Source organism: Archocentrus centrarchus, chromosome 10 (assembly GCF_007364275.1).
Source record: "Archocentrus centrarchus isolate MPI-CPG fArcCen1 chromosome 10, fArcCen1, whole genome shotgun sequence".
NCBI lineage: Eukaryota > Metazoa > Chordata > Actinopteri > Cichliformes > Cichlidae > Archocentrus > Archocentrus centrarchus.
In genome coordinates this window covers 5047767-5069290 of record NC_044355.1, presented here as the reverse complement: position 1 = coordinate 5069290, position 21524 = coordinate 5047767, and the positions used below count along the sequence as shown (strand labels likewise).

Here is a 21524-nt window from a genome sequence, read left to right as displayed (position 1 = left end):
AAGAGGTGAAACATATTAAAAAAAATAAAAGAAAGAAAAGCTATTGAAATTGATTAACTTCCCATTAAAGTGTTATATTCTGCTGAATGTACTGTATGATTCTTTTTAGACATATTTTGACTGTGGCATACAAGCACAGTGTCATAGTCATTAGTAAACTTTTTTTCTTTTCTTTTTTTTTTTTTTTAATTTTTAAAAGATGATTTTAAGCTACCACCCAGATAAAGGACCATAAGTGTTATTAGTTATTTGTTAATATTTTTCTTCACTTTTATGTGGACATGTTTGCTTGTTGCTGAGCCGAATGGATTTAGAAAAGCCAGAGCTTGCATTGATGAAAATGTAGGTACTCACTTCCACTATACTTGCAATTTTTCTTTATCTCTAATTGTTTGTATTTATGTTAATAATTAAGCTCTTCAAATTGAAGGCTCTTACTTAAAATTGAATTGTCAGATTGGATGATATTAAGGAGATGACATACAAAAAATCTGCAAATTATGATGAGCATTGTTGCAGGATGTGGGTTAAAATGAGAGAAAAATAAGACATTTTAGATAAAAGCCAGTATTGATTTTAGTTGTTTTTAGTTTTGGTTTAATAAAGAGGTCATAAAGTAATTGGTCATAAAATGACTGAGATCTGTAATGAACCTGTAGTGAGGGAATCTGGGATTTTATGCATATACAACAACTACAGCTACTTATTACAACTCTGTCTGACTTTACTTCTTATATTTACAGTTACTGTGAACATCCAAGTTGAATCACTGCATCACAGATCTAATTACTCTTTTCTAGGAGTTTATAAATTAACTAAAGATGATGCAAATTTCTTTTGGCTAATCAATAATGAAAAACATGAATTGTGCTTAACCCTGCAACAGATTGGCGACCTGTCCAGGATGTACCCCGCCTGGCGACAGCTGGGAAAATCTCCAGCCCACCCACGATGAATGGATGGATGGATTATGCTTCTAGAAGGAAGACCCATTATGTAGTAGATTTTATTTGACAAGCATGGAAGAGAGGGCAGAATATTTTGCTTAAGACAGCACTTGTAATGAAAATACTTGATCCCCGCAGATGTACTTTTGGTTTCTTGTAGACCCATTAGGGTTGGACACTTTCAGTGTGTGTTGTTGTTGTTTTCTTACCAAAATTTAGTGTTACTTTGTTTTGTCGGAAAAGTGTTTTGTGGTATTGTCTGGAACCTTGACTCTGGCCTACCTCTTTCTAGGTGCATATACCTTGCAAATACAGTATGCACAGTTTATCTTCTTAATAGTGTGATTTTGTTTTATTCAAGTCTCACTATATTCTTTTTTCTTTTATACTGTCTACTTTATTTATTCAAAACCATCTCAGCCTGTCCTGAGTGGCTCCACAGTGTAGTATTTAAGACATTTGCCTGATATGTGGAAGAACCCTGATTTAAGACTGGGAGGAGGCACAAATCACTAGGAGGGTTGTGCCAGGAAGGGCATCCGGCATAAAAATCTGTGCCAAATCAAATATGCAGCTCTACGTTTGCGACCTTTTGTGAATGAGCGCGCAGCCAAAAGAAGCTTAATTTGCTAGTCTGTCCTGCAAGGGCAAATTTGTGATTTTCTTGGACCAATTTTATTTACACTATACGTGCTTCCCTTAGGCCATATTATTAGAAAGCATTGTATACAGTTTCACTGTTATACAGATGATACTCCGCTTTATCTATCCATGAAGCCAGATAACACTCATCAATTAGTTAAACTGCAGGAATGTCTTCAGGAGATAAAGGCCTGGATGACTCTGGGTGGCATTACCTTGGCCTCCAGTAACACTGTGAGAACATTTTGGAGTCATTTTTGACCAGGATATGTCCTAAATGTGCTACTGCTTTGCTGAGGTGTTTTTTTGGAACCTCGTAAGGTGTTCATAATGAACACAGTACGAGATGATTTTTTTAAACCTACCTATCCCAGTGTATCTCTTTCTGTTTTCCTGCTAAAGGTAGTGCCGGCAACGGCTGCACGACCTCAGACACCTGTCCTCCCCGTTTGTTTCTGTTGTTTGTATTTCTCTTGGATGGGTGTTCTGGAACGCAAATTTCGTTATATGTTTACATATAATGACAATAAAGTCTTCTTGAATCTTGAATCTTCAGTATATATTTTAAGCAAACATGTCAGTCTGCATTTGCACAAAATTTCTTTTGTCTTGTCTCTCCCCTCAGCACCAACTGGTCGCGGCAGATGACTGCCCCTCCCTGGGCCTGGTTCTGCTGGAGGTCTCTTCCTGTTAAAGGACCGTTTTTCCTTCCTACTGTCGCCAAGTGCTTGCCCAAGGGGGGCCCAAGGCGGTTGTTTTTACTGCTGGGTTTTCTCTGTAATTATTGTAGGGTCTTTAACTTAGAATATAATGCACCTTGAGGTGACTGTTTGTTGTGATTTGGCACAATATCAATAACACTGAATTGAATTGATAAAATGTAATTGAATCATGGGCTAAATTTGACATTTTACTTTAAAAAAGTCAAATAGTAGCTTAATTACTCTGGAAATGCATCGCTTAGCATCTGATGACTTTGCTTCAAAGGGCAACATCCAATATTTTGTGGCTTTTAGCATTTGGATATCATGATAACGGATATCTTGGTAAAACTACCTGGTCTGTGTGTTAGTTCACACTTCCCTCTGCTGCAGAAATTTTGAAATCAAATCATTCCTTATAACAGTATCTTATTAGATTCATCCATTACGATTAGTTAAAGCGTGACCTTGCTTGTGGCCCTGCCGCTGTCCAATGATGCAGAAGCAGTAATTACATTTACTGACTTTACCACAGGGAGATGAGACATGTAATGAATGACTTGTATCTTATTTAACTTATCTATTTAACTTTTAACTCTTTTTGAGATACAGCTTTGAGGTATGCCTGACACTCCGTATGTGTTTAGAGCGCCAGTAAATTATTTGTCGGTTCATGCTGCTATCATCAATGTTGTTCTGCATTTTAAGGTTGATGAAAGAATGCAATAAAAATGCGAATGAAGACAAAAAGAACAAAAAAATCTTATGAAGCACAAAAAAGTTACACAGTGAATTTAAAGCGCTATCCGTAACTTCAGTTGCATATTTGTGCCACCGGCCATCAGGGATTGATGAGGAGTAGAGCTGTTGACTTGGAGCTTGAACAACACTAAAACATGACAGCTTAAAACATGGCAGCAATCTCTTTAGTTTATCTTGAGGCTTTTGTCAGTGTGGGAGCTGGGATGAATGGATTTTATGTTTTTTTGTGTGGTCTACAGATCAGGAAAGAAAAAAAGAAAGTGAAAGAGAATGACTAATGCGAGGAGGACAGATGAAGACAAAGAAATGTAGTCATACAGAGACAAAAAAGTATGTTCTAACTTTTTTAGTTATTATTTAAATCACAAGTGTTCTAGTTGCTATTAACTGGTTTAGTTAATAGTTTTTTTTTTTTTTTTTGTTTTATTCTTGTAAGAATATGACAGGCTAGCATATCTGGTTTTTAACCTCAGAATCATATTTTGTGGCCATTTAAAGTAAAAAAAATAAAAATAGGCACTTAAGTTTTTAACTTTAGTTTAGTCATATCACATAACAGCTATACAAGGTGAGAGGGTTATTAGGACCCCCTTTTTTCTCATTCTTATGTGAGTCTTTAGCAGGTGTGGCAGCTGTGACATGAAAACAGGTGAAATTGAGAGGCTAATAGAGAGGAGACACGGGTGGACGGGTTGACAAAGCAACTGGACTTAGTTCCTTCTTTCAACCCGTGTCTCATATTTTTCTTTCAGTTTAATGGCATTTAAACATTTGTAATCTGGAATTTATTACCATTCCACCCCTGCTGTAGAGATTTCCCTTCAATCGTGGCTCTATGGACAGCAGACTGGAATTATCCTTTAACGAATGACTGATTCGTTAAATGACTGATATTTAACTTGTACGGTATCTTTTCCACAGTGTGTTTTTATACATGATCACATGCAAACCTCATGGGTACTGTTGCTTGAGCCCCCACTCATTATGAGTTTTGGCTTACGCACACACTCTAAATTATAGTGGATAAATGTCTGCCAAAAGTTTAAAAGGTGAATGGAAACAAAGATTAGGTAAGGATGGAACCAGTGATTATAGTCTCCATTACAGGCAAGAGAAATCTTACAAAAACAGCAGAAATAAATATTGTTTGTGTGTTTTTGCCTGAATTATAGTCATAAGTATAGAGTAATATAACTGGGGCATTTCTGGAAAGTGGAATGTTGTAAAAGCACATAAAAAAGATACTAGATCTGAATGATATATAATGTCTTGATTGAACCCCCCACCACAAGGGTCAGCAGACAGATTGTGAGGCTACATATTTTCTCTGTTTCAATCTATCAATATCTTTAGTGACACTGCAACACCTCATCTGTCAGACTCATTGACTGGATAGATACATCACAGGTTCAGAGGTTATATGGCTTTATATAGAACAGTAATAAATATTTAAGTTTCTTTTAAACAAAATAGTCAATCCTGAGAAAATGAGATTTTGGTGATCATGCATTGGGTTGGAACATAATTGTACTTATGTCTTTGCTGCTATTGCAGATATTTAGTTTTTTCTTTGTAAAAGTGCATGTGCTGTACTAAATTCTGTGTATCTTCATAACTAAAATAAATGACAGTACAGGTGCCAGATGTTCCAGAGTGCTTAAGCATAATTTCTCCCCAACGATGCTTAAAACCTTGGGTACACATAAGCAGGAATGGATGATTGCAAATTAAGACCCCGTGTTATGTAACAAGCAAATTATTTTAATTGTGCTTACATGGAGAGGCACTGCTCACTGCCATGTGAACTCCCTAGATGAAAATGGCAGGAAAGAAACACTGACAGCCAAATGTTTACTCACAATGCACTTTTTTTTTTTTTTTTAGCTCCTGACAATTAACCGTGTACGTACCACAGGCAGCAGGGAGTAGCGGATGCAGAATCCCGGCTCAGATGGGAAATACTCATCAGAGATGAAACGAATCGTGATCTGGCTTCCTTTGGAAACGTGACTGCCTTGGACCAACTGTGACCCGCACCAGCGACCCAGGAGAGTCTTCTCAGTCGGATCCTCTATTTCCACAAAGTCGTACCTGGCAGAGTGAGACAGAGAAAGAGCAGGACATATTTTTGTTTTTTAGAAATCATTTTACTGCTGGTACGGTTTCAGGCCTGATAAATGTAAAGCCTGTTACTTTTAATTGTGGGTTTTTTTTGCTTGTTATTAGTCTGTCAGCTCCTTTAAAACTCCCATCGGCACAATTCATGCCCTTCTGAAGGTGAGATTGTTAATAAAGCTGCAAGGGTGAAAAAGAATACAAAAATAAATATCTTTAACAGCAGGGTAGCTGCATGAGATGAGATCTGTCTCCATTATTTACAGCCTGAGTTAAATGGACAAAAATAACCTGGAGATTACTGGTGCATTAAGGTCAAATCTCAGGTTGAAAGATCTAAGGATAGTGCACCATAAGCATTTGTTCTTTCTGTTAAGCAATTATTGGCTGCTGATGCAGCCTTTTGACAGGCCTATTACACTACATGTTGTCACTGAAATATAGTTTTTAATTAAACCTTGTTGACTGCACAAGAGACCCAGTCCTCTTTAATTTAACTCTAAAACAAATTTCCAGTAGCAAATTAAAAACTTTGCCTTTGCTGTGTCCGAGCTGACATCCTTTGGCGAGAGAAAACAATGCCCACAAGAGGGGAAAACTGTCGGCCCTCCAACATACAACCAGGGGTAAAAGTCTGTTAAATATTAGATTTCTGCTATATCAAAGGATTTTTTTTGTTTTTTACTGCTAAACACTGTGTGAGGACTGAACATGTGTTCATCTCCACCACTACCTCAAATATATTCTCCCTCATAATTTTTTTCAAAGCTGCCTTATAAGTTTCTTGTAAGTTTTAGAATTTTGCTCTATGAACATACATATCCTGCATCACATCATCTTGTTGGTTTCTGTTTGAATGTACATGTGGTTAAAGTGGGCGCTGCTGTGTATAATTGTGTGGACTTGTCCCTTAATCAAAAGCACTGTGGCCTTGCCTGTCACTTTGTCATTTTCTTTGTGAAGAGATTTTTAGATCTCTTTATCTTAAGCCTTCCAGCGTATGGCAGCATGCTCATCAGACTGTCAGGTTTTAGTGCAACCTAAAGAAATACAGCAGCCTATGACTGACTTTTGGATGTTTGACACAGCAGTGACAAAATAATTGCTAAGTACTGCACACACGTACTGTGTGTCAGGAAGCCAGTGTTCCAGTCTCTCTGCAGATGGCATTTCAGGTCTAGAGGCTGTATATAAATGATGGATGTAGCTTCTGGGTCTAAACGTGAAGACAACGGGACCAGGAGGAGTGACTCCTGCGGCTGCAAAAAGACTTCCGGTTATAAAGAAATCTGGCTGACCTCAGTAAACATTTTCCGGATCCCTTTATTATTATGATGAGTTCATTAGCTCTTTTAAAATCATGTTAATTATGATATGATGCCCATTTTGTACATTATTTCCCTCATAGAGTTGTAAAGGAGGAAAAACCTGGAACACTGGTTGAGGACTTGTGATTGACAAGTCATTAGCCAATGGGTGCGCAGTGTCCCTTGGTTTCTTGGTCAGATCCGATAGATAATGTCTTGTTTCAAACAGCTTAGAGGGAAACATTGAAAATACCCAACTTAAGGACTTCACTAGCCAGTGCCTGATATCATCGATCTTTTATTGTCATGATCCTGGGCAGGTGGCCCAGTGTTGAGTTTTTGTGAAGTTCTGTTTTCTGATTGTTCAGGATTTTTGGAATCTTAGTTTCTTTGTTTTCTGTTTTGGTTTTTCATGTTCTGGTTTTCCATGTACTCCTGTGCGTTTAAGTCGTGACCCTCCTGTGTTTAGGTTCCCTTTGGTTTAGTTCTCCCTGTGTTTCTTAGTGTCTCTCCCTTGTCTCAGGTCTTGTTCAGTTGGTCATGTTCTCATTCCCTCTGTCAGTCTCTGTGTTAAGTCGGCATGTATTTGGTTAGGTCACTTCCTGTTTTATTTTTGACGATCTTGTGTTCATTGTGCTTTGTGTTGAGGTTTACTTCCCCTTGTCTCGTTAGTGTATTTCGTTCACCTGTGTTGTCACCTGTTTCCCTCATTGTGTCTCAGTGTATTTAAGGTCTCTCTGTTGTTTAGTTCCTTGTTGTGTCGTCAGTTATTCTTTAGTCTTTCCTGCTGTGTGCCTTTCTGTCTATGCTTCATGTTTATGGTCCAAGTTATGCCTACGCTCCAAGTCTATGTTACCAAGTTTATGTTATGTCAAGCTGAATCTAAGTTGCTATTAAAAGCCAAGAGTTAAATTAAGCTCCTCGCTTCAAGTCCTGCGTTGGGGTCCTCTGCCACGTTGGCCACAGCCTGAAACCTGACATTTATATGCAGGCAGTGCTCAGGTCTCATTGCTATCCACTTTATGTTTCCTCAAAGGCTCAATTTTAAGTTCACAAAACACACTCCAGTTCTGGGCTTGTTGAATTCTGGTAGTGCAATTTAAGTATTTCAATTTTTTTTTTTTAAATGAAAAGTATAAATAGATAGTAGTTGGTTTAAAAAATATATGTTTAACTTGTATTATGGTGAGTATTGAACACTCCCAATGATATAATTTATACATGAAGATTTTAACATGTCCTAAGTGTCATGGAAACAACACAAAGGTTAACATAAACTCTGAATTTTAGTTTCAGAGAAAAAGAAGACAACATGCTGCTTGTGGGCTTGTCTGTAATTACATGTGTGCCTGTCTCCTCTGGCCATCCTGCCAATCCATAGTAAACATTATGAAGTGCAGAAGCATATGGCCATGCTCCAGACTCCTTTGGTGTGCCAATGATAATATTGACCAATGTCAGCACTTAAGACATGCAGTTCAGGAGTTCAGCCTTTATTATTTATACCTGTGTTTAAACTAGTGGCTGCACTGCAGTGAATAAAGCCTTGTTTCACTGACTCTTCACAGTCTGGGATTAATCACTTTGCCATTTGCGTCAACAGGCACGCTAACCTCTCATTCAGTGCTGCCAATTCGGATATTTGGATTTCAAGGACATTGTTTACATTTGCACAGGCCTGACGGATTCAGTTCAAGCTGGTTTCAATAAAACAACATGGAGGGACATGAGCAATGCTAAAAATGGATTTTCTGTGATGTTAAATAAACTAATGGGGTGGGGGTGTCAATAAATTTACCGACTCTGCTACCTTTGATGTGGAAATGTATACAGGAAATTTGTTACCTGCACAAACAAACTTATTGAGAAGGGCAAAACTGAAATGGCTCTGTTCCAAAATCAAGTATTTACAGTTTAAATGCGGAAACGTTAGATAACTACGTAAACGGTAAAGAAATGATTTATTTAAACTGAATCTGTAATGGCAGTAAATCATTTTGGAAAAGGATATGACACCAGTTTTGCTCATCCCTGTTGTCCTCGATGGAGGTCAGCGGATTGAGAAGCTTTCTTCTCTAAAATGCATAGCTGAGACAGCTGCAGAGCTCTGACAGATGGCTCATCAATAATGCAGAATACGCTGATCACTACACATCGACATGTGTTCAGAATCACCACGTTCAACAGTGGCTTCTCTGATTTACAAATGCGGTGACATACTCGCAGCGAGCAGGACGGGAACAAAAAAAAACGCGACCTTATATATGTTGCAGGAGAACCTTTCAGTACCCGTGTTTAATATTCACAAAGCTTTCTCCTGCATGTTTTTTTTTTCTTGTACATTATTAATAGATATAATATATGCCACAGAGATGACGCAGATTAGTAACACAAACACTGTTTTTTTTTAGCCCTCTCCTTTCAGACTGGAGACAGAGAGCATAAATGCCTTTCTCAGAACACTCCTGTCTGGGAGCCGTCAAGCACGAATCTGCTGCCATGCCAACCAGCAGTAAGACCAATCCCTCTCCAATATGCCTCTCCTCCAGTGGATTTGGTAAGAATGCTTTTCATCGTGCCACAGAAAAACAGAATAATGGATGAGCATCTCGACTATACAGCCTCCCTCTCATCACAGCAAAGACGTTTCAACTCCAGGGTTGCTACCAGAGCCGAACACGTCTCCCGCTTCTGTTTGTTTTATCCACATTGGTGCGAATTACTGGACAGGACATTAAACTCTTGTTTATCTGCGTCGCATTGTGCAGTGATGTGAGCGTGTATCAGGAGCACTGCGCATAAATATTTTTTTTTGTTATAACACCAGGGAAATGGGGGTCTAAGAGGAAGTTTTGTGAATTAATTTTTAAACACACATAAAAGATAAAGTAGCAGACTAGGCCAGAGGCTTATGTGAGTGTGTGTATGTGAGGCAGAAAAAGAGTGTTTGTGTTTGAGGGGGGGGGGGGGGGGGGGGGGGGGGGGGGGGGGGGGGGGGTGGGGGGGTGGGGGGGGGGGGGGGGGTGAGGAGAGAGGGTGAGAGAAAGGCAAGCAGATAGGCTTGTGATTCTGCTTGTGATTGCATGCAGCGTTCATCTGTCTGCCAACCCTAGCAAGAGTATGTATCTTGGGATCTGAGCAAAACCTGTTGGGTATTGTTGGGGGCTTGAGAAGGGTTGGACAGGGATACAAAAATGCTAGAGCTGGAGCAGTAAGATATGAATATGACTTGCATGACCCTGGAAAAGGATGTTTTTATTGTCTCTTGCCCCTTTCTTTGAGGGTGCTGACTAGTGCAGTCTTGTGAGGGCAGGATAGCACAAAAGTTGTCAATCGGCACCCTGCCCCACTGTGCAACTTTCCCCTCACAGTTTTGACAGCAACATTTACCTCATTAGTCAACAGGCACCTGGCCCATGGCAGGTGTGCTAAGGGGCTCAAATTACCTCCAACTGCACACTGCATTTTTAGTTTTAGTCAGCTGCCCATAAAGATGGGATCTTTATGTGCACCAGAAGCCTAAATACAGGTTGGCAACACTATACAGCACTTAAGACAATTAAATTAGCTCGAAACAATATTTATGAAAACTGGACCAAAATCAGAGCCACGGAATCACAAACACCTCATCAACTGATGGAGGTGAATTTCCAGGAACTGTCACTGGAGCAGAGACACACTCATTCATGCCCACAGGCTGCTTTTGCTTTGTGCTATGCAATGGCATCTACACGTTGTCAGCTCTGTAGAGAAGTACAGTTGTCGTTCACCTTTTCATCCATTAGGGGGCTCTCCAGGAATGACTAGTGAGGTTACCCTCCGAAGAAGCTTCCCTTGATTGAGCTCCATCATGCTAACCAGTCAGATGTGATATACTGGCAGCAAGGTACTGAGCATAATGTGCAATGAGTAAATGGGTAAATTGATCGCTGGGGCTTAAGATCCTGTTTCAAAATGAATGGAAACAGAGCAGTAATTGAAAGTGGGCTCCTCAATAAATGATAGAATGTACTGCGTGTGGTTTTGTGTTTGTGTGTTGCTGTGTGTGGCACGCATCTTTCAAGCTCTCCCATAAGCTGATCAAAGCATCAAATATATATCTACTAAAACATAATGCTAGTCTATACCATTCCACTCCTGGGTGTCCTGGGTGCAAAAAATAACTATGCTGCTGGGTTTTCAATATTCACGCTCTGTTCTGGCAGACCAAAGGCAATTTCACAAATGGCCACACTCTGACTCTAAATCTTCAAAGATGGACTAAAACACAGATGGGACATGTCTTCACCTCACACCAACATGTATCTGGCATGCAAACTGGGAAAGTGCCTATCTGATCTCAGCAGGACAAGCAAGCAGAGAAAATGCTCTATGAAGGACTGTGCACGTTACTTCTAACTGCTGAAAACTGGTTATATCGTAATACAACACAATATTTTCTTTGAAAAAAATTATACCATTATACAAGAAAAATATCTTATAAAATGACATTTAACACTGAAATATTTTTGGGAGGTTGACCTCTTAGTTAAATAAGTGATTTTAGTTTTCCAAATGCATGATCTTACTTGCATATTCCATCTTCAGGGTCCTCCAGACCAAATCTCTCATCAAAGGTAAGTTGGATCCTCATGTTGCTGTTGGCCACTAGTCTCCAGACTAGCATAGTATTCCTGGGATAGGTGTGTGGGAAGTCTGGGCTGTGGACCATTCCCTCTCCAGACACTGTTATGACTTTCTCCTGGTTGGAATCTTGCACTCCTGAAACAGAAAAGAGAATTTACAGACCATGGCTACCCATAGGGTTTTTACTGACAAGATCTTGTTTGAAAAAGACATTCAGGTTATAAGTTGAAATATAAACATGTCTGCCAAATATTGATCTGGTGTCCAGTATAAAAGGTGAGACTTTAAAGGAGGAATACCAGATTGCCAAATTTAGACCTCACTGGTTTTTTTTTAAAGACCTCACTGCTTTACCATAAGGCAAATCCTTAAGTGATTTTCCTCCTATGGGTGGTGGGCCCTCAAGCACTCCCCCACAGTGGGTGCTTCCTACCGTCACCTGGTCATAAACCAAAACAGTGAGACTGTGAATACAAGCAGCGGAAATTAACTTCCTCTGAAGGGTGTCTGGGCTCAGCCTTAGAGATAGGCTGAGGAACTCAATCATTCAGGAGTCAGTACTGCTCCACATCAAAAGGAACCACTTGAGGTGGTTTGGGCATCTGACCAGGATGCCTGCTAAGCTCCTCCTAGTTGAGGTGTTCTGGGCATGTTCCACTGGGAGGAGGCCCTGTGGAAGACCCAGGACATGCTGTAGAGATTATATCTCTCAGCTGACTTGGGCTGGAGAGAGGCAAGTCTGGACATCTCTGCCTCAACAGCTGCCCTCTGCGACCCAGACCCAGTAAAGCGGTGGATAACGGATGGTCGCATGGATAAAAATGAAAGCAAAATTGTGGAGATGTGATCTCTCCCCTCAGCCCCAACCAGATGTGGCAGATGACTGCCCCTCCCTGAGCCTGGTTCTGCTGGAGGTTTCTTCCTATTAAAAGGGAGTTTTTCCTTCCCACTGTCACCAAGTGCTGCTCATAGGGGGCCGTTTTGACGGTTTTCGCTGTAATTATTATAGGGTCTTTACCTTACAATATAAAGCACCTTGAGGCGACTGTTTTTTTGTGATTTGCTGCTATATAAATAAAATTGAATTGTTTTCACTGACATAATTTACATTTCCTTGACTGCGTCATGATAACTCAAGAGGCAGCCATAGCGCTGACACTGTTCCTTGAAAGGAAGCCTGAACCTGTAGCTGAGGGAATGGAACCTGAAGGCAACCGAGCAAGCTAAAATTTAGGTGACAGATTTAGTTGATAGTGTAGGAAACACAAGTCCAGTCTCCAAAGAGAAACTCAAAGTGTTTACAATCATCATCATTTATTTTGCCTCATCACTTATTTTACTGTTTTGTTGACATTTCTCTGTGAATAAAAGACAAGCTTTTGACCGAACCCAATCATCAAACTGGGACCAGTGGTTGACAAAACTTGTCACTGTCCCCTGGGGATCCATCAGACCCCGTCACCTTCACATGAAAAATTGCCAGGATGCTTCCACCTGAGCCTCACAATCATCACAAGACAATACCCCGAAGCTGACTGCAGGACCATTTTTAAGGCACCATGTAAAGCACAATATAAATAATGTAAATACACAAGAAGCCATTTTTACAATTAAAACCATTAAAATCATATTGTTCTTACATTATATTTGCCCTTGCAGTATTAATAATTATGCCTGTATATAATTCTCATGATGATTCTCATTAAATGGAACAGTCTAAACACCTAAGCCAAAATTATAACTAAAAGGGGATTCCTATTTATTTTTATGCATTATTTGTTTGTATGTTGTAAGTGTGCTTTATACTGAAACATCAGGTGAGATTTGCCCACAGTTAATAAAGTGTGTGAATGTTATTAAGTTATTAAGTTATTATTCCATTGATACGGGCACAGTTCACAAATTGCTGTAATACTGTAGCTATATTTAAGTGAACAGCATATGATCTGGATTCCCCCATCAAAAAATACCTTTAAGCAAAGCCACATTTTTATGATTAAGGGTTTATAATTCCACATTAAGAACGTGTCAACACTGCAATACTTTGTTTTGCATAGAACAAACTGTCAGCAGAACAGTTTACTAATATAAACACTCACTCAGTGTATTCCAATTAGCAATAATGTACTGTGTTGAAATTTTGATGACTTTCAGTCAAAGTTTACAATGATAAATTGATACCATCCCCAGTTTGTCCTCAATTTATTTTAATGGTATTTATTTTTGTACCACTGATGAACATTCAGTATTCATAAACCAATGCAATGCATTTAACCATCAGATGAACCAGCGGGGGCTTAATGTGTTCAGGAGAAGGAGTGTGCCGCTGGAAGTTTGCTAGTGCATTAAACGGATGAGTAACCATTTCCCCGGTGCAATACGGACAATTTTATGTTTGAAACACATTTTGAGCTTGACTACTTTTTATTTTGCCATAAATTTGACTGAGGATGTGATTCATACTCAGCGGCCTGATTCATTGTGTTGTTATTTGCATTACAAAAACACAGACAGGCCAGGTTTGTGCTATGTTTTCACCATGTATAATGTCAAATAGCAGCTCCACAGCAACTCTGAGTTTCTCTGGATGGTTCCAAGGACAACAAATCTGTCTGAAGGAGCGGTCGGTGAAAGTAGGTAAGAGAAACCAACTTCGGCCGTGACTCTTTTTAACAAGCTGTTTGAATTCTGATGATGTAAAAGAAAACTTAACGTTCATGCCCTATATGTGATTTACAGTGGGAAGTTTGGAAGGTAGTCCCAGAGCTGAATTAGGTGATTTAAAAGTTTGGACACATCCACCCACTCAGACTGGATTTATATATACTTGAGCTGTGTCTCATTGTCATATATTCTTCACTGCTTAGCTTACATACTTGGAAAAACAAGAGATAGAGGAAAGACTTCTGACTGGAGAAAAAAGGCACACAGTCTTAAAAAATTTTGGAAAAAAATTGTTTGTTTTAATTTTTTAGATATGGCTTTTCAGAATTCAGTAATACATTTTATCTAAAAAATTATCTGCCTATAACAAAAAGTTGCGTAAAAGTAATTTTCTTAACATTTTTTTGTTTGGTGCAACCTGATGGTGTTTGGTTCTTCTCCACTTGCATATTCTCTGATTCTGCCTATTAAATTGAATGTGCATATTAAAAATCAAAGACGCTTTTAGGAAAAAAGAAAACTCACATTGCAAATATCACTTTGATGTCTTCATTTGTGTTTGATTGTGTGCCAGGTGGGAAAAAAAAAAAGCTGAATAACTGTATGCCAGATGAGAAAAAAAAAATATATATATATAAAGCCCAGGCATGACTTCTCAATGAACAGGCTCTTTCATAATGATGTGAGGAGTATACACTCAAGTACAAACTGTCTCATCAAATGAGGACCACCGTTCTGGGCAAATCAAACTTCTTGCAAAAATAAGCATTACATCAAGCATTATTAAAATAAAAGTCTTATCTTGTGCTTCAAGGCTACATGTGGGTTTAATAACAGCATACTTTCAAATAAATCAATGTTTTTGCAGTCTTTAAATCTCTGGCATCTTTTAGCAACAAACTGAAAAAATGGCTTTTAGTCTTTTAGACTGTAGTTTATACAGTGGCAACACATGGAGTGTGATTGACTGTTTTTATATCCACTTGCTGAGTCAAGAGGAAATAAGGAGGTAGCTTTCATGCTATTAAAGCTTTGGCCTCTGTCACAATGATATGTTTTTAATTACATCCCTATTACCGTGGGCTCATAAAATGCACCGTAGTTTTGTGGGAAAAATGTGATTTTATAATGGATGACTGCAAATGCAGGTCTCATTTTAAGTATCCATATGGTATTAGTAGAGATGGCCAAAAACATCCAAAAAAAATTACTCCAAGAGCGCATTAATGACTCATCCAGGAGGTCAAAGAAGAGCCCAGAACAACATCTAAAGAACTGCAGGTCTCAGTTAAGGTCAGAGTTCATGATTCAACAGTGAGTAAAAGTGAAAAAGTAAAGGCTCAAAGTCACAAAGTAAAAAGTAGCTCTCTGAAGGATGTTCCTACTAGCTATTTGTATGCAAAGCTAACTGAATGTGCTTTGTGCTAAGTGTATTAATATAATATTAATACATTGGAATATAAACTTTTTTTACTTTGCACCTAAATCAGGGGTCAAAGTGGAATTTGGCCGGTGTGGAACCTTAAGATCGGTTGCAGTGACCCAGCGTGGGGAAAAGAATCACAGCTCACAAACATTTCCATAGAGAGGAGATTTTCTTTGTGTGCAGGCTGTGATCAGCTGACCTGTGCTGCCACTGCTGCTGCTCTGAGTTTTACTGCTCTTGGGATTTACACAGATGAATTCAACAAGATGCAAGCAAATGTTTTACAAGCCATCTTAGCTGATTTCCATTCTAAACACTTACAGGATTTACAGTATACCGTTTATACTGTCTTCATACTAGACTGCACACAGTTGGTATAAAGGTTGAATTGAGGGAGCGAATCTAAGCATCATCAGCTTAAATTCAAATTCATCTCTGCTACACTTGATGTAACCAAACTCTGACCATGAACACCACAGCCACTGTGCAGCAGCCCAACACTGAGCTTTACTGTAAACTCACCGCAGAACATCAAACTAACCTGTTTATGCTGCACTAAACTGCAGAGTGTTTTCATGCAACCTTTGAATAACACAGAGTTAGTATACTTCAGTTTTGCAGGATGCCTCACAACATGAAAAAACACAACTTCACATCATAAACAGATCCATTATGTGATTAAAAAAATGATGACTTTACGTGTAAGCTTTAAATTTCCAGTTTATTAAGTGTCACTGAGCAGTTGTTGCTTTAAATGTTAGTTCTCTTCATCTTACATCTCCATCTCTGACTGAAGTTCACTCTCATTTGTTTCTCTTCCTGGGAAAAACAGCAGCTGTACCTGTGAGATAAACTGCTCAGAAACAATTTATGTGTTTGCTAATATTTGTTGAACTGATAGAAACGGTACATTTGAAATGACCTGCCATCTAAAATTCTTTACTTCCCTTATGTTGTCGCCTCTTCTGTAGCACCAGCTACACACTTCAGTACTGCGACCACAACCTATGAACATCTGCACCAAAGATACCGGTCCAGGTCATTCTGGCCCACTTTAACCCCGAGTATACAGCTATAAATTATGCATAAATTATGTCTTTGTCTCTTTCATCTCTTTGTATGTGATAAGCCTCAGTGATAGACACACAAATATAATTATCTTTTATGTGTTATTATTCCCTCTATTTAGACACAAATTGGCTTTGATGTCTGAAGGTGTGCGGTGACACAAAATAAAAACTGCCCTCAAATGTGTAAAACCGAAAGTAACGAGAAGTAGAAAGTACTAGGAGGGCGATTGCTCTTTCACACAGGGCCAGGTAGGTTTGCATAGCTTTATTTCTCTTAATGGGTTATCTTTGTCTAATATTAAAATTTGCCTGATCATCTGAAACATAAAAGTGTGACAAATACGCAAAAACCTAAGAAAGCCAGAAGGGAGCAAATATTGTTTCACAGCACTGTACAATTACATCACTTTTAGGGAAAATCTATTAAGTCATCACTGGGATTTGGACTTTTTCCTATTTATTTTAAATAAGAAGCAAAATGAAAGGAAAATCTGAGCTTCCTGTTAAAGAGATAAAGGAAAACCAAGGAAAAAAAAGGTTGATATAAAGGAACCAGGGCCTGATGAAAAGGTATTTCAGAAATCTTAATGGATGAAATCACACTTAATCCAGAACGTCTGCAAATATCCTGCCTAATCCTTACACACTCACCACAAGTAAGTGCAATAGGTGGGTGAATGATGTGTTTGTATTCCTCTTTGGTTCAGGTCTTTGCCCATGAAGCCTGAGAATGAATTATCAGTGATTCTTCTTTGTGGATCTTTTGTGCACTTGCATCAAAGCAGAAAGTCCTTAAAAGTGACCTCCTACAGACGACATCATCTGAAAACCAACATCTGATTAAAGTAGAATCCACACAGTCAAAAAACAAAAAAACCCAGCCTCCTTCTTTCATATAAACAATACTGTCTTTTCATGCGTTTCCTTTTCAGCCTTCTCATTGATAGCCTCCCTCTGTAATTTATCCTCAGCGCACTGTAAAATGCACAGACACGCTACCACTCAGGCCATGTTCTGGGTGTAACTTTGACTTGAAAATGACCTCACTCTCAGGGTTAACCAATGTCATCTAATGATCAGAGATGTGGTCCCCTAGAGTGAATTACCTCAAACATGACTTTTCCTTGACCTACTTTTTCCTCTGTGAGTAAAGTAGAGCCGACTATTAAGGGAGGAAGTGACTCTGAATAAATAGGAGCCTATACAGTGCAGCCATTGTGCTTTGTTCACACATTAGTGGGTGAACCATTCGTGCTGTTAAACATTAACCTTTCCCCTGCCAAAACAAAACCGGAATGCCCATGCGGAAAACCATGGGCATGTGCGCACTTAGATTACGACACACGAGCAAAGCCATACGAAAAATAATGAGATATATACGACTCTTATATCAGGATTAATAATATACATCTTAACATATAATGAGGCCAAACATGTACACACACATGTGCACCCAAACACAAGTACACACTTGCATTTAAGCCCAGATGCTTCATCAAATGCAATAAACCTTTTTTTTTTTTAAAAAAAAAGATTAACTAATGATAATGGCTCCTTTGTCCACACGGCTGCATGTTTCTCATAAACAACCACATGGAGGAATGAAAATCATTTATCCTGGCTTTGGTTAGGTTCGCTAAATTCATCTGTCTTCGCATTCTAAAATTACAGTATCTCATTAAATTGAACCTCAGCTTAGGAGTTTACCTGCCAGTAGTACTGTATATAGTACAGTAGCAGACATGACTTTGGCCTTCCCCTACCAAACCACTATTCAGACCTGAGAAAGCAATACATATGTTTCTGATATGAGGTTATACACATACACTTTTAAAGGAAAGTTGTTGTTTTTTGCAGTTTAACAATTAACTAAATTCAGTCAAATAAATTCAAATCAGTATGAATGCATTTTCAGTAAGTTCAGTAAATGATTTTATTATTTTGACCATAGTTGGTAAAAGATGGCCCAGTGTTTTCTCAGCCTCACATACATCACAGATAACCGCTCACGACAGCTTTTTCCTGCCTGGTAATCGACAGCTCAGTCAATATGATACTAAATCCAAATTTCAGCTAAGTTACCTGCTGATCAAAATGAATGAGGAACCTCTGTGCAACAGAACTGCAGCATTTTTTGATGAAACTGTACCCAACAAAGAATTCCCTTCTTTTAGTGCATGTGTTTCAGGCTCAGTGCAATCAGTCCACCATCTGTTGCTTATTAAATTAGCGCAGTGGTTACTACAGGTGCAGTAAATTCCCGACCTGCTTAGGATATTTATTGCATTTGGGTTTACAGTCAGCCAGGCAGAAAAAAGGAGCTGAAACATGCCATGGGAAACTTTCATACCATTAAAAAATAATTTGGCTCTGCGGAACCCTTTAATCTGCCAGACGCAGCTTCTGCATGTTGGGCAGAAGAAGAAGCATAGCAGAGTTGTAGAAACACAAAGTTGTAGAAAGTTACAGTTGCACTTTTTCTGTAAAAAAAAAACACTTTTAAAACCACACATGTAAAGCTAGAATTATCACTTCATGAATTTATGCCTAACCAGTCAGACCAATCAGGCAAGGTGCAGTTATTTACATGTTTATTCAGACTTTGGTGGAATTTGATTAAAACTATTATGTACATTCATGTTAGCCAATCAGTCACTTTGCAAAAACACAGAGTCGAAGCCACGGCAGTCGATAATCCTTCAAATATGAAGCTAAGCTTCTAAAACCTGGCTGCTTTACACTTGATCTAAACAATCGCTGTGGTTTTAAGATAAGCACATGAGATTAGTGTCACTTATCTAGTGTTCTGTGAAGTATGATTAGATTTCTCTTCTGTTCTTCAGGTAAAATATGATGTTCAATAATAAACAGATTTTTTTTTTCACACATTATGGTCAATGTAGTCCTTTAACACTTTGGATATGAAAAGTTATGCTGAATGATGTCTAATTTGCGTACAGGCCTGTGGAAAAGACAGTTTTGCACAGGGTTCTATGCAGTACATTGCAAATTTAAGTACAACCCAAAGGTATTCCATATCAATTAAGAGGGTAAGTAGCATTCAGGTGCGCCTAATTAAATGCACTTGATTAACTGATCTTCAGTAACTGTGAGCACCTCAATAAAACAAGATGTTTTGGTAGTTTGTTGGAGCATTTGCATGTGTACAACACAATTTTACAGTTTTCCCAGGAGCTGAAGTCCCAGCAGATTCACCCCAAGGTCAGACTGTGCAATGCTCACAGAAATTGCAAGAGAAAAAAGGAAAAACAAATAGTTTAGGGTTGCAACGTTGTATCTAGTCACAAGACTTGTGGAACAATGTTCTTTGGACAGACGAGACCAAAGTGGAGATGTTTGGCCATAATGCACAACACCATGTTTGGCAAAAACCAAGCCAAACACAGCATATCTGCACAAACACCTCATGCCAGATGTAACGTACAGTGGTGGAGGGGTGATAATTTGAGCTTGTTTTACAGCATTGAGACCTGGATACCTTGCAATGAGTCCAAAGTATGCAAAGTATTCTAAAGTCAAATGTGTGGGCATCTGTCTGACAGTTAAAATTGGTCAAGCAACAAAACAATAATCCCAATCACACCAGCAAGTCCGCAACAGATTGCAGGAAAAACAAACAAACAAAAAAGAATCAAGGTGCTGCAATGATCCAGACCTCAAACTGTTTGAAATGCTGCAGTGGGACTGCGCATAAACAAAAACCTCAATGAACTGAAGCAACATTGCAAAGATGAGCGGGCCAAATTCCTCCAGAACAACGAGACACTGATGAAGTGCATGAATTCTTGACCTCTGATCTTCAATCTCTGATAAGTTTATTCCTATTCCAAGTGGCTGACTGTGGCCCAGTGTAATAAAATATCTTCCAGGTATGTCATGTTTACAAGAATAGGGATGCATGTGAGGTCACAGCGACTTCAACCTCTGACCTTTTGGCTATAAAATGAATCCTATTAGACAACTTTTGTGTGAGGTAATAGTAACTGAGACTTTTGACCACCAAAGCACAGATATGTAATGTGATGTTGCACAGCCAGCCCTATGGTTTCTAATATAATGGTTAATTCTTGTCTGTAGAGAAGCTTTTTCTGATTTTTAAATTGTTGCATAATAAAGAAGGGTGAAATATCATATGAAGTGACCATAAATTTACGATTAAAACTCATCTAAAAAAATTGTAAAATGTTTCTTCTTCATTCATCTCTTTTCACTCTCTTTGTGTTCATACACCACTACTATGAATTGAACTGAATTGTAAATAAATAAATAAAACACCAGATACTATAGCTGGTAATGTGGGTGCAATTACTCACTTATGATATCCTCCATTGATATCACTTATATTTCTACCTGACTGGATGCAAAGTTTGACTGACAGCATGAATAGACTGAATTAAATTGCATAACGTCTGCACATCTGTGGCCCAGAGATTAGAGTACTTCCCACTGAAACTATTTCATTGATAATCAGTAACACCTCAAAGAGTCCTCAACACAAATATAAAGATTTGCTGCTTAATAAATCATATCTGTGCCGACCTCTGAATGGCAAATGCGAGTCAGACAAAATAAAATGCCCCTTTAATCAACCTACAACCTCACAAAAAATGGGTTTGTATGCCGGAAAGGCGAGTCTGTGTGAGTCTAGGTGGTGTTACGCACCGCTCAGAAAGGATATAAGGGAATGCGAGAAAGGTCACTGGACTTGTAATGATTAATCTGGGAAAACAGTAACTTGGTGCTCAGAAAAGCTGTTTCCTCTCAATGTTTTTAAACCTACAAAGGGAGGAAAACGTGCAAAACACAAAGAACTTCGCTCCTGTCCGTCTCACTTTTCAAACCTCCTGCACATCAACTTCTGTCATTATGAAGAGGAAAACTATAACCTGCAAAAGCATTGTAAGTGAGCAAGTCAAAGGTCAAAAGATATGTAACGATTGAACCACGTGGTTAAATCCATCTTTATTAACGTGATACTATTGATCCCCTGCAACGAAACGTTCCATTTTCTTGAAACCACCTACAGGGAAGTCAGAAGAGTGACTCGTGATTGATGACCTCAGAACCAGTAACCGTTGCAGAGTATTCTACAGGCATTTGAATGAATAGTGTGCCTCCTGTAGCTGCAAGGTCAAACTAAGAGGAGAGGAAGGACATCTATTGACACCTGCTGTAGAACATCTGCAGATCATATCTGATGGCCCATCTGACACCACTGGTTTTTCTGAGTCTGCCTAAAAACC

At 38.8% G+C, this 21524-nt stretch overlaps 1 protein-coding gene across 1 annotated transcript in view; it reads right to left on the bottom strand.

Annotated features, from left to right (window-relative positions):
• The window catches only part of LOC115787031 (platelet-derived growth factor C-like), a 52994-nt gene that overhangs the window by 11573 nt on the left and 19897 nt on the right, over nucleotides 1-21524 (bottom strand). The window contains exons 2-3 of the mRNA XM_030739596.1: nucleotides 11043-11235; nucleotides 4963-5143 (exon numbers count right to left, since the gene is read on the bottom strand). Coding sequence (XP_030595456.1) covers nucleotides 4963-5143; nucleotides 11043-11235 — 374 coding nt within the window. The remainder of the gene's footprint in view (nucleotides 1-4962; nucleotides 5144-11042; nucleotides 11236-21524) is intronic.